General features: G+C 44.4%; 1 protein-coding gene across 3 annotated transcripts in view; it reads left to right on the top strand.

Annotated features, from left to right (window-relative positions):
- SH3KBP1 (SH3 domain containing kinase binding protein 1) overlaps positions 1–15,175 on the top strand; it is a 345,673-nt gene that overhangs the window by 244,955 nt on the left and 85,543 nt on the right. For all 3 annotated transcript variants that reach the window (XM_083172486.1, XM_083172487.1, XM_083172488.1), the window contains one exon: positions 6,698–6,773. In XM_083172486.1, the coding sequence (XP_083028612.1) occupies positions 6,698–6,773 (76 nt within the window). The remainder of the gene's footprint in view (positions 1–6,697; positions 6,774–15,175) is intronic.

Raw genomic sequence — 15,175 nt, forward strand, 5'->3', positions numbered from 1 at the left:
TGGACATGTGCCGACAGGCGGTATTTTATGCCCTACCATCCACTAGGGCGGTTGTTTTTTTTACTAAAAAAAAAACCATGTCGACTTTTTCACTGTCGACCTAATGACCCTGTAGACCTAACCCATGTCGACCTTCAGTCAGGTCGACCTAAATGCAAGTCGACCTAATGGTGTAGACCTAATGCAGTCTGACGAATGATCCCATTCCAGTATTTCACGGCCGCTTCCTTGCCCCTGTGCAATAGTGTACATCTCTGAATCAGGCCCTCTGATAAATGCCCTGGTGTTCCCTATCTTTAAACTAACCAAGTCACTGTACTTATTTTGGTGTAAATGAGAAAATATTGTAGGTTTCTTGGTACACTTGTCAGAAAATATGTTTAACACCCAGGTTTATGGATTGCTGCCAGTTCAGTGAGACTGCAGATTAGACAGCAGTATTTATCATATTTACTGGGATTTTTTTATGCATTTAAATGAAACGTGGATAAATTATTTAGATAGAATCCACCTAATGAATCTGCTGGTAATTTTCCAAATTGTAAAATTATCAGTCATTGCCATTAGTTGCTCATAAAACATTCATGAATTTCCGTTTCATTAATGAAAACAAAGAAAGGGCTAATTCTAGTTAGAGAATGATAAACCTGGTGAGAATATTATAACTATCTTCTCCGCAAGGATGCTGGCTGCTTTTCCAAAACCACAATTCATCTCCCAGCTTGATTTCTCTTCCAGTGCCAGTGCAAAACGATCATTCAATTGCCGGAGAGATCTGACAATTTAATAGCTATATAGCCTTCCCATCAACTGTATAGCCGTCCCTAGGAAATATGTGAATGGTTAATTACAAGGGAGGACAATAACATCGTCTAATATTTGCCAGGCTGTTACAACAGCATGGCACATTTAAATTGAAGGGTAATTAATACAGGTCACAAATGAATAAAGACCTCCAGAATACAGGGGAAAAAAAATAGCTGTTTGGTTAATTACCTGTGCCTACATAAGTGGTTTTGGGTTGTTTTGCATCTATATTGCTACAGAACATAGTGAGTTGAATTTGATTGTTTCATATCTTAATACATGGCTGATTGGAGGCAAGTTAGTCAGTTAGCTGCCTGCTACAGCTGATGTTTTGAAAGCTAATCTCATCTGACTGTCAGAGGAACTGTCAGCTGTGTTTATGTTGGTAAGCAGACTGAATAATGAAACCCACTCCGGCTTTCCAATATTCAGTATTTGAGTGGGTGCACAGATGTGAATACACAAATAACTGGAATCTTAGGCTAGTTTAGTTCAGTTCCTAAACAGTATAAAACACTCCAAGTTTACCAATGTTGTTGAACTACACATCCCAGCATGCCCTGCTTCAGTTTTGCTATTTGGCCATGCTAAATCTGTTGCAGGGCATGCTGGGATGTGTAGTTTGTGTACATTTGTCATTTGTACATTTGTCACAGCGGCCAATTATCGATAGACTGCACGTGTATGGCCCATAGTATTCATGCGTGAAAGCCTGCTACTTTTGTGATCGCTGGCCGTACGCAAGGGTATTGACAGGAAGTAGGCATCTGAAGGGGTTAACTGGACATTTTTTGGGCATGCTACAATAAATGCTGGGAGTGACAGGGAAAACGCAGGTGTACCCCAGCGTTTTAGGGGAAGGTGTGTAACATCAGCAACAGGCCAGATATGCCTGTTAAAAAAAAAAAAAAATGTATATACTCATGTGCTGAAAGAAAAAATTTTTACACCACAAAATAAAAAAATAAAAACCTTTATTTTAAAAGTACACATTCCAGTTCACCTAAAAAAGATGTTGAATGCAAAACAGTGAATCATGGCAAAAAGCACTGGAGAAAGCAGTTCTCCATCCTAGCATTAAATACAGTCTCGGCGAATCCCAGTGAAAACCCCATTGAAATACACCAGCGAATTACAGCGAGCATGAAACGGAGAACTGGCCGGCATTTACTGCTCGCTTTTGGCGAACAGTGAACATTGAATAGGGTGAATCAGATTTTCAGTGAAAAAGATTCACCGGAGTGAAAACAGCCCGATTCGCCGGGAAAAAAACAGTGAATTAAGAGCATTGAATTACTGGCCTTTGGCTGCTATGAGTGGTGATCAGTGTAAAAATGATTAGATGGTGTGTGGCTTACAAATGGATGTAGACATATTCCCGCAGGTCCGAATAGATTTGCGGCCGTACACATCTATTCACACAGCAATCACATTAATTCTCAAGGCGGGATTTCACTCTAGCAGTTCAGCTTCTGCCTGAATGCAGGCAGCTTCGAATTCACAGCCGTGCAATCAGGTCTGAATTACCCCCATCGATAAATGATACGGTTCAGGCTGCACTAAGTATTTTACCCCAAGGTCAATGTGTATCCAGAGCCAGTCATAAATTATTGTTGATATTGTGCTCTGCTGCCAAGAAGAATATTTTACAGGTCTGGAATCACTCAGAAACTCCCCCATTTTCCCTAATTAAGGAAATATATATTTTGTTTTATTTAGAATGGATTGATGCTTCCCTTGCTAAAGAATCAAATGTGGACTTTGTTTTCAGCTCTGGGAAAGTTATATTTCAATTCTTCCTGCCCCTACCAAATATTTGCTAATTAAGTGTTTTTTTCACCCACATTTTGGGATCTTACAAGATTAGTGGCAAATGACCCGCCAATATAGATTGGTTTCTTTGAAGTTCTCACACGGTGTGTCCCACGAAACTAAAGATGCATTGACCAGTTTGGTTATTTTGTTGATTGATAAATAATATGTCTAACCTTCTACTGTTTGACTAAGCCTTGATGACGTCGGCTTATACCCATACCGCTGTGTAATGTACAACTGCAGCTATGGAATTTATTGTATATTTCAAGCTACAAAAGTGAAAGCAGAAGTCTCACCATCGGGCAAATTGACAATCTGCCACTCTTTTCAAACACTCTCTCATCCACCCAGCCCACAGTGTCTCCCTGCAATACTGAAAAGCACCAGGGTGACCTCTCAAGCTGGTTTGGAAAGCAGAAGTGACCTGTACCTTAGCTCCAACAATACAACCAACCTGGTACTCTCATTCAACACAATTTTCCGAATGGTTACCTTTACACCCTAATCTGGGCCGGAATCCAACAGTACCATCTAATTTTTAGGGGCCAGCCTATTAACCAGAGAGGAGACTCCTGGAGAAGAGCTGGTATGGTAACACAGGCATGGTGATTGAACAGTAGATACCAAGGAGCCACCGGTTGCAGGAGCACTTTTCACGTGGGACTACTCTGACCCTTGATATCGAACAGATCAGGATTCAACCATCTCCTAAACATAGCACCAACTATACAAGTTACAATTAGATTATATCCCATGATCACATCGAAATAGATTATATCCAATGACAACACTTGGGCCAACTCTGGCTAAGCTGAGTAATGCTACATGCTAAGGCATTAAAATAAGGCATATAAGCAAACAATAATGGTATAAAATACCTCCAATAAAGAGGTTACTTTTCTAATTTAAGAAAAATCATATATGTCTATGTAAGTGTGTCTTCTGTCATGTCTTTTGTGTTGTGTGTTTTTTTTGATTGACAGTCAAATTGGAATGTATTAAATGACTGATTATCAATATATAACTGCTCCATAAATTTTAGACAAAGAAGTCCATTAAAAGTTATGTTTTAAAGTGATTAATCAAACCATTTAATTGAATATTACAAAGAGTGCGCCCAAAAAGACACATTTGTCTTACCGTTTGCCCCTTGCAAACAAACCCCCTTCTAGGTTGTGATAGGCGACAGCTACAGGTAGGCTGCCAAAGGGGGGTATGGGTAAAAACCGGACCAGGACAAGAACCCCGGACCGGACATCAAATTATCCAGTCCGGAGCTTGTAGCGTCCGGTCCGGGTGGTGTCCTGTCCAGGGGTGTCCTGCCTGGGTGGGCTGCCAGTGTCACCAGGGAGTGGAAGGAGGGGAGAATAAAGCCTCCCTGTATGGTCCGTGCATGTAGCAAAAACCGGACGGTCCGGACCATACGGGGGGGGGATTTGGGAGATTGACCATTGGGATTACACTACTGGTATTGTGACCAATGGAATGGGTTTTAAATATGAATAATTATAATTATTATCTATTACAGAATTTGAGCACATCGTTTGACTGGCCTTCACTTGAGCTACAATGACTTTATGTTAATGTTTACCTGAAAATCTGCCAACAAATATAGTTCTGTTGTAGAGGATTCCGCAGTGCCGCCGCCACCATCCCCCGACCCTCCACCCCCAACCCTGCATGCACACACATGCACACAATAAAATGCCACGGGTATTATGTCCCGCCCCTCTCCACGGAACGTGGAGTTAGGGTACATTTCACTAGGAAGCGTGCAGGATGTGGGAAACTTGCGCACTCTTCCCCAGGCTGCGGGGGACTACACCAGAAAATGGGTGTTTTCTTCACGATCCAAGGGAGTAGATAAGTATGGACCAGAATTTCAAAGTTAACATAAGATGAACATTTCAAACCAACATACTGAGTGCTGTACCGTGGCATGTTCATGGATTAGAACTAGTGAAATCTTATGGAATTATGATCTGTTATGAAATTTTTTTGAACATCTCTACAAGTGATGTCAGAGGTTGGCAAAGCTGGTAATAACTTACAAAAGTTTTTATAAGGATTCAAATCTCTCTTACAGCTGTCACACACCTTTGTAACAGAGTTTGCTTGTTGCTCTGGTATACAGGCATGCTGTTTCCTCTCACTCCCACTCACCTTTCCAGCACAGAGAGGCGCCAGGGGAGCACAGGGAGACAGCCTGTTCAATCATGAGCAAGGCATCATTTATCTCCCTGAGCTTGGTACAGCCCAGTGGCGTAAGTTCATCCAAGTTGCCCGGAGGCAAGATAAGTATTGGTGCCCCCCCCCCCCCCCCCCCCCAAATAGTTCAATCAGTAAGGTGTCTGTCCGTAAGGTCATGGGATCTAATACAAGGTGTGATACTTGGAAAAATGATGTTAGAATGAGGATTCAGTCACATTAGCAATATAAACGGCTTTCAATTAACTGATTCAAAGTTGATGGGGCGGAGAGGTGCCCCCTTGGGAGCAGGAGCCTGGCGACAGATGACTCCATTGTCTCCCAGAGTTCTGCCTCTGGTACAGCATTCATGTTTGCTTGAAGGATCTGGGGTGAATGTCAGTCTGCTTCAATGCATATTTATCAGAGATCTATAATCAGCATATTGGCATTTTGGTGATCTTGTAAATTTCTACAACCATTGAACACAAATCTATGTGTGTATTTGTATAACCAGCGGTCAAAAATGTCATTTTCTAATTCACAAGATATGTAATCCGAGCACTCATATCAGCTTTTTGATTGACATGTGAACTTTGCTGAGTGTGCATCACGGGGTGGACAGAGGTTAGGTTGACAGTTTCAAAGTTGACTCCAAAATGTCGGCAATTTGTTTTGTTGTCAATGTGGATCCCCAATAATTTTATTGCATCCCCTCGCATGGCTCACTTTGCACACAAGGTACCTTGCTTTGTTCGCCAAGCTTCGGGATAGGTACCTCGCTTCACCTGCCATGCTTCTGGTCTGGTACCTCACTGCACTCAGCACACCTTGATGTTCCCAGACGAAGTCCAATTGGGGAGTAAAATATGAAAAAGTTCAGATAGTAAAAACACCATACGTCTATCAGGGTGCTGCCTGATCAGCTTATACGTTTCCTTTAATCATAATAGAATATTATAAGCCGATTGCTCTAATATTGCTATGTACACTTATAACACTTTACTAGCAACCCTACCTACTGCATGCCGACCCTACAACATGCCATTTCTCAAACACACCCTGTAACATGACAGTTTGGAGCTGATAGGCTGGTACTTATTCCCTTTTTTCTCTCTCCAAGTCTCAGTACATCTCCCCTACATACTTACTAATAGGACTCAGAACTTGGGACATTTTATGATGAGGTCTATTTTCTCTAAGCAACAGCGCTTCTATACAACTTTCTGATATCAGTACTGTAATACCACTTTATTGATTAATGCATCTTACATCCTAACATCCTCTAGTGTGCTGCTGTAAAGTGTGCAGATTTTTATTGTCATTTTTACTTTTGAGTCAGAATAAGTGCTTACAGTGTTTCTAAATAATTTACTGTGAAAATTCCATAATTCATTATGTTCTAATTTAATAACCATTTGTGTATAAGCAACCCGCCAACCACCCATATATTAGCTGCAGGGGCCTTTAACACTGACATCACATCTGAGCGTGCACATTTAAATGCCTATCCAGTTATGGCATTTGGCCTGACGATCTCACTAATCTGTGCATGGTATATCGCCTTTTTGGTCATGGCAAATCGTGTGATTTCTACCGCAAATTGCACACTACTGCATGTGGGATTGTTGTTAAATATGCGATTTTGTCAGTTTTTGATTAAAAAAAATTGGACGTTCTAAAAAATTGCACTGAATGGCAGCATTGCGAATAGCAGCAAAATGACTGCCTATCCTGCCCTTCAATTGGTCTGTATGTGCTCCAGAAAGGTAGTCCCCTACAGAATAGTTCCTCAAGTTTGTTTTGTCTGCACCTTGTACTGTACATAATCCCCATTGTGTGCTGTACTCATGTAGATACCTATTTACGTGTATTCATTTCGTTTCAGACAATGGGGAAAAAAGCTGCATCAACAATGCCATCACAAGAGTCACTAAAGATGGAGGCAGAAAATAAATCAAAGCGTAAGTTATATTATATAATTATATCTCTTTACAACATCTGAAACTATTGCCCATTATTATTATTGGTAATATTGTTATACACAAGTACGGCAGAACTTTCCATAAGCACCAGGATAACACAGATAATTTACTATCATTCGTATGAGCAAAGTTGGACAAAAATTCTGCGCAAAATATGAATGGCAAATAGACCAGCTTTTATCTGAGTGTACAGAAAAGGAAGACTTATAATTATTTATTATAAAACTAGCACCAGGATCGACTAGTCAGTAAATTAATGCCACAGCCTGGGGACACTTTCCGGTTGATCCGTGTGGCCCGAGCATTAACCCCCAACTAGTCAGCTCTGGACAGGGTCCCTGCGGGATTGTATTAGTGCAGTCTCTTCCCCCGTCTGTATAGCACACACATCAGCAAGAAGCACATGCTACATACATACAGCACAGTACAGGGAGGGTGAGCACATGCTACGTACAGTAGAGTAAGGGGGGAGCACACACTACATACAACAGAGTAAGGAGAGCACACAATACATACAGCAGAGTAAGGGGAGCACACACACACTACATACAGCAGAGTAAGGGGAGCACACACTACATAGAGCACAGTAAGGGGGAGCTCACACTACATACAGCAGGCAAAGGGGGAGCACACACTACATACAGCAGAGTAAGGGGAGCACACACTACATACAGCACAGTAAGGGGGAGCACACACTACATACAGCACAGTAAGGGGGAGCACACACTACATACAGCACAGTAAGGGGGAGCACATACTACATACAGCAGGCAAAGGGGGGGGAAACACTACATACAGCAGAGTAAGGGAAATCACACACTACAAATAGCAGGCAAAGGGGGAGCACACTCTACATACAGCAGAGTAAGCGGGAGTACACACTACATACAGCAAAGTAAGGGGAACACACACTACATACAACAAAGAAAGGGGGAGTACACACTAAATACAACAGAGAAAGGGGGAGCACACACTACATACAACAGAGAAAGGGGGAGCATGCACTACATACAGCAGAGTAAGAGGAGCACACACTACATACGGCAGAGAGAGGGGAGAATGCACTACATACAGCAGACTAAGGGTAAGAACACACCACATACAGCAGAGTAAGGGGGAGCACACACTACATACAGCAGAGTAAGGGGGAGCACACACTACATACAGCAGAGTAAGGGGGAGCACACACTACATACAGCAGAGTAAGGGGAGAACACACTACATGCAGCAGACAAAGGGGGAGCACACACTACATACAGCAGAGAAGGGGGAGCACACACTACATACAACAGAGAAAGGTGAGCACACACTACATAAAGTAGAGTAAGGGGAAGAACACACTACATACAGTAGAGAAAGGGGGAGCACACACTACATACAGCCCACGGTAATGACACGGATGAGGTAATAAGGCTGCGAAGTGGGCAGAGCAGGGCCGGTTACCCGCAATAATGAAGGAAGGTTGGTTGGGGGGTGTGGGTATCGCCATTTGATTATCTCAGTCCCGGTTGCAGGAGGTCTTGATCTCCGGTCCCACTCTCCACCATGCTTATGGAGGGGGAGTGTAGCAGTACTTGTATACCTTCACGGCTCCCATCGCATGCCATCGCATGCGATGGCATGCGATGCGATTCTTCCCAGTTTTTTATGTATTTGTTGTAAAAATCGCATGTCAGCGATGCGATGGCATGCGATTTTGATCACAAATGCATCCAAATGCATTTAAATTAGTAGCAAACATGTTAAATGCACCCCAAATGTCTTTTTTCACACTGTACCACCCCCACTATCAACACCAACCCGAAGCGTGGCGAGCGGCGGTGGTACGCGTCCTACGACCTTTTCATACCCCCACTATACACGTCGGCGTGGAGTTGAAAATAGAAAGTGTGGCGAGCCCGAAGCGTGGCGAGCGGACGCGGATACCTGTGAAGCCCGCGAGGGGACGCGGATACCTGTGAAGGTATCCACGTCCCCTCGCGGGGCTCGCTGCGCTCGCCACACTTTATATTCTCAACTCCACGCCGACGTGGATAGTGGGGGTATGAAAAGGTCGTAGGACGCGTACCGCCGCCCCTTGCGGGCTCGCCACGCTTCGGGTTGGCGTTCATGCATTTAACATGATTTCAACACGTCAATGATTTCTTTGAAAAATGGCATTGCATCGCATCACATCGCATGCGATGCGATTTTTTTCTAATGCGATGCACATCGTGGGAGCCGTGATACTACACACGTACCCAGTTAGCAGAGGGTCTTCAAACTCCCAATACACGCGCATCATAGCAGAGGGGTAGGGATCTCACATCGGAGAAGGGGGAAGGTGCCTCTCTAGACCTGCCCCAACCCTGCTTACTGTGGTATATAGCCAGGAAGCTGCTGTTGTGAGCTGCTGCTACTAGCTGGCATCCCTTGGAAAGTGCCTGCTAGCCTAAGTATATTACTACCGGTTTGCATTGCAAGTGAACTGCGAGTACCGGAGGTGCGGAGCAGTGTGAGCGTTAAACGGCCCAGCCAATGGGGCTATGGGTCCGGCCCACAGGAATCTGGCCAGTGCCGAATTTCCCATTAGGCACGTGAGGCACGTGCCTAGGGGCGGCACATGTTTGGGGGCGGCACTTGGATGCATGTGATAGTACTGTCAGCCTGAAATGTATCAGTAACTGCAAAATGTTTCCAATGTACTGCACCAGGTTCCATCTTGAATAGAGTGTAAATGGATAGGAAATGCATATACTGCCCCTGTAAATTGTCCTACTTAGTAAATATGTATATTTAATATAAAAAAAGTTACAGTTGGTGGCTTTTTTATTATTCTATTAAATTGGCACTCATCAAATGAGGGCTCATAACTAATCAATAAAAATAATAAAATAATATAATTATTCTAACTCCATGCTCTAGATGGATGTGAATCAGTGGAAACCTATATGCTTGTACCTATTCACACATTTTTATGCTAATATCACTATTTGTAACAATGTGTCACTGACATATACATGGAAAAAAACAAATAAATATTTTGAAAAAAATAAAAATAATAATAATATAATTAGGCAGGGGGCGGCCATTATTTTTGTGCCTACAGGCACCCTCACCCCTAAATCCGCCTCTGAATCTGGCATGGTATCCCTGTGGGCCAATCCGCCCCTGAATTATTGCATATGACTGGAACCTCTTTTGATATTATTTACTCAGCTTACTTTAAAATTGCTGCAAAGGAGAAAAGATAAAGCAATGTCAGAGTAAGGTCTAATTCCTCATTGTGCAGAGGGTGTGTAAGTCACTTTTCATTTTACTACCGCATGCCTTATTTTCATGTATTGCTAATCGCACATTGTAACCTACAGTATGTAGCAAGGGATCCCTGGGAAGAAAACTTTTGGGCAACCAATCAATATAATTGACAAATTTAAGTACTGTCCTCTATGTCCTGGTTCTGTCACCTCTATCCTAATCCTCTCCCTTTCACATCTATCCTGTCCTGTCCCTGTTACCTCTTGGTTTTATCCTGTCACCCCTGGCCTATCCCTGTCACCCATTTCCAAGGACAAATACTTTCTGGGGACAGAAAACATGATACTGTCTGAAAAGTATGGACAGTAGGCAGCATAAAAGGCAACATACAGTATTTTGTTTCCCCACAAGGAGACTACCCAGATTGAAGGCGCAGGGCGCAGGTGGCACCTGTGGGGAAAGTGTGCGGGGGTCATTATATCTGCCCTATTCCCCATAGCACAATCAATCAAATCAATTAAGTAGAAGAGGGTGGTGCTTTGACAATGCCCCCTCTCTCACTCATTTCACTAGGATTTGGGTAGGAAGCAGGAGGATGACCGGCTTTATAGGGTGTCCATGGGACACCCCAAGCATTTGGGAGACTAAGCAGGTATGGTTGGCTGACCTAACAATATTAACTGTCGCCTATTTATACCAAAATTTGGATAGATGTTTCCATGACATTATCTGCAAAATACTTCTTTCATTTGTCTATATTTACTGTAAAAACATAAAAGATTAAAGGTAGCAACAATAAAGGTCATGGTAGCAACAATAAAGGCCATGACATGAACTTTTTCTAAAGATACATAGTGTATGTTTTGAATGTTCTTATGCTGCCCATACCATGCTGCACACAGTGCGATTACATTTGATGCGATCTCAGGTTCGATTTCCCTTGAAGCTCAGCATTCGATAAATCGCATGAAAAAAAGCATTTTAGTGCATTCGATCATCCGATTTATCGAATGCACCGTTCGATAAAAAAATTTGCCGGGAAGAGGAGGGGCCAGGAAGTGACCAGAACTCTTCAAGAATTGAACGTCACCGTTTAGAAAAATTGCACGTGCACAAAACAGCATTCGACCGCACGTACAATTCGTGAAATATTATGTGCAGCACATAAGACCATGAGACGCGACATTCGAGTGGCGTGCCCGCGCATCACATCGAATGGTACACATTTTGTGCATACAATCATTCGATTTCTCGGCCAGATGAGGTCGAAATCGAAGGATTGTATACAATATCTCACAAGTGTATGGGCAGCATTACTGTTTTTTAGATTGCAAGGTTAGCTGGATATATATACAGTAGAAGTTGGAAAGTCGAACACTTACTGCCTGCAGGTGTTTCATATATAATGTTTTTCAATTTCAAGGATTATATAATATTTAAAAATTAATTTCTTCATATGAGACACCACACTGTGATGATTTACAAGTCCTTTTGCTTTCAGTTGTGAGCAGAATGCAATAATGTCATTTAACATTTTTAAATGATATTCTGTAGATTCTTGTTACTGTTGCACTGCTTTAGCAGAGACTAGAAGCCATCTTTTGCTATGCCTGCCATAGCCTGACACTTCCATATTATTCATGTCAGCAAGTACAGAAGCCAGAGCAATAATAATTGCTTTATCTTCCATTACAAAATGTAATTGTATCTGAATAGATAAAGGAAAAAGTCTAATTAGTCAGCTTGTGTGACAACAGTGATTCTGATTTCTCTTTGATAACTGGCATTAGGAACCCCCGTCCCTCTGCTCCGAACAGACTTTTAACAGGAACCACAGGTGATGTTAATTAACCAAACCATGATTCCAACAGATCTTTATAACCTGGGCTGGACCTAATCAGTCCTGCTGCTGCAGTTACTCTAAGTCCTGATCGTGTTGTTCCACATTCACTTCATGTGGAACTATGCCATCCCTGCCGCACTCCGCCCCCCCCCCCTCCCTTTTTGCCACTAAAGAGGGCTGTCTGGCACTTTCTTTTCAAGGTTTTAAGGTAGATTTGTACCTCTTTATCCGTGAGAATCTCAATAGGTGCACCACGTAGAGACATACCTTTTCTTCTTTGCCATTTATGTATATCTTTTATGTCCAGTGGTAGCACACCCGTAATGAGTGCCATCTAGAAATTTCTAAACAATACACTCACCTAGGGGTCCACCCATTATCCTCGATATTAATGAGGGTCCTGTGCGAGTAGCAATCTCTCCTCCTTGTATCCAATCTTCCTTAGACGGGCATACAATTGGGACGCAAACTGAATGACGTTAGGCTCCTGGCATGGCTGTTGTTCCCACCCTTCTTTTAACAAATCCAAACTGCGAACATCAAATAAAGTAGGAGTAAGTTCTCATCTCTCTTGAGACACCACTCTCTTTATCATCTGTTTAAGAGTCTGATTAAACCTTTTTTTTACCAGGCCATCTGTTTGCAGGGGTTGGTAAACTGAGGTAGGAGTCCTATCTACCTTTAACAATCGGCATAGAGCTTTCATAAATTTAGAAACAAAAGGGGTACTGTGGTCCATTAAGACCTCCTTTGGGCATTCCTGACAATACCTCTTAATTGCTGCATGGATGCCTGGACAAAAGAACCTCAACTGTATGTGTTGGAGAGTTTTCTCCTCCCCTAAATGGGCACATACAGATGTGTGCGTGCAACTCCCAATACCAACTGCTCAAGTTTTTGAGGCACTAACAGCTGGTCTACCCTCTTCTCCTGCAAAGTGGTTACACGATATAGCAAATAATTTCTTAACACAAAACATTGTACACCTTCTGGTGGCAAAGCATCAACTACCTTACCATTAACCACTTTCACAGTTTCAAAGGCATTAACCAGATTCCTATCCACCATTGGTCTCATTCAAAGTCCTGCAATGATACTTTCTCACCAGCAAGGTCCCACTGGGCCTAAGTCTCTGTTTCCTCCAGAGTGGCTGCAGTAGCTCTCCCAGATGCCAAGCTTTTGTATTCTCAGTTTTCCGGCTTCTGAGATGCCTTATCTGCTGACCATTTGCCCACATCATGCCATGTAACCAGCTCCTGCAGCAATTCAAAGTCATGGCCCAGGATCAGTGGATTAGGTGGTCAGGAGGTCACTGCAGGCACCACATTTTCTTGGCTGGCCTTGTATGACCAGGGGTAGTTACGCTTTGTGGGCACTCCTCAACATTGCAGTGTATACACAGTATCCTCACGAGAGGTTCACTGTCAGTGTCAACTAGGGCCCAAATCTCCTGGCCTTCCAGCTGTACCATTATAGGGAACAGGGTGGACTTTGCTTGACATATTGTTCCTGCAGCCATGTTGACCTTCAGCCGAGCTGCTTTCCCCACGCTGCAATCCGTCAACTTTCCCTGTCTTCGGCAGCCCCGCTATACATGTCCGGGCTCGTCGCATTTAAAGCAAATAGTGGAAAGTGGTGCCTTTGGCTTGACAACTGGAACCTGGGTGGTCAGGAGGTCACTGCAGGTGCGCTCGTGGGCACTCATCAACATCTTTGGTACTGGCACAATCCCTTGCCTAGCTTTACTCGACTTTCCAAGGGTCAAGTGTAACTCAATCACTACTGCCAACTCCTTAAATGTTTGGGTTCAGCCTGAATGTTGACATTTCTTTTCAGATTAGAGATAGAATTAGGTACTTGTGTATTATAGCGGCGCCCCCAATGTTGGTCGTGCAATGTTTTTATCGCATCGCATGCCATACACCAGATGGCATGCGATGCAACGCGATTTTTGCCCCCTATACGATGAAAAGTTGTATAAGCACCCTAAAGGGTGCTTTTAAGCACCCAAATGGGTGCTTACAATGATAAATGCACCCCCACGCCACCCCCCACTATAAACGTGAACCCGAAGCGTGGCGAGCGCAGCGAGCCCACGAGGGGAGGCGGTACGCGTCCTACGACCTTTTCATACCCCCACTATCCACGTTGGCGTGGAGTTGATTTTATAAAGTGTGGCGAGCGCAGCGAGCCACCAAGCCTGAAGCGTGGCGAGCGGACGCGGATACCTTCACAGGTATCCGCGTCCCCTCGCGGGCTTCACAGGTATCTGCGTCCCCTCGCGAGGCTCGCTGCGCTCGCCACGCTTCGGGTTCGGTGGCTCGCTGCGCTCGCCACACTTTATAAAATCAACTCCACGCTGACGTGGATAGTGGGGGTATGAAAAGGTCGTAGGACGCGTACCGCCGCCCCTCGTGGGCTCGCTGCGCTTCAGGTTCACGTTTATAGTGGGGGGGTGGCGTGGGGGTGCATTTAACATTGTAAGCACCCATTAGGGTGCTTATACAATTTTTGGTACTTGTTTCCTATCTGGGCGCCCAGGTTTTCTACGTACGGCACCGTAATGAAATCGGATCGCATCGCATCGTACACATACACGATATTGAACGATGCGATGCGATGCGATGCGATCCGATTCGATTTCCCATAGGAAACAATGTGAAATGGCTCAATTTAGCCAAATTCTCATAGGAACAATAGTAAATGGGCCAAAAACACCCCTGAACATTGAAATGTCCCCCCAAAAGTAGTTGACGCCACCCCGCCATCAACGTGAACCCGAAGCGTGGCGAGCGCAGCGAGCCCGCGAGGGGCGGCGGTACGCGTCCTCCGACCTTTTCATGCCCTACTATCCACTAGGGCGTGGAGTGAGAATAGAATAGTGTGGCGAGCGCAGCGAGCCACCGAGCCCGAAGCGTGGCGAGCGCAGCGAGCCCCGCGAGGGGACGCGGATACCTTCACAGTTATCCGCGTCCCCTCGCGGGCTTCCCAGGTGTCCATGGCGACGCGGACACCTGGGAAGCCCGCGAAGGGACGCGTTTACCTGTGAAGGTTTACGCGTCCCCTCGCGGGGCTCGCTGCGCTCGCCACGCTTCGGGCTCGGTGGCTCGCTGCGCTCGCCACACTATTCTATTCTCACTCCACGCCGACGTGGATAGTAGGGCATGAAAAGGTCGGAGGACGCGTACCGCCGCCCCTCGCGGGCTCGCTGTGCTCGCCACGCTTCGGGTTCACGTTGATGGCGGGGTGGCGTCAACTACTTTTGGGGGGACATTTCAATGTTCAGGGGTGTTTTTGGCCC

Source organism: Crinia signifera, chromosome 2, assembly GCF_055691185.1.
Source record: "Crinia signifera chromosome 2, ASM5569118v1, whole genome shotgun sequence".
NCBI lineage: Eukaryota > Metazoa > Chordata > Amphibia > Anura > Myobatrachidae > Crinia > Crinia signifera.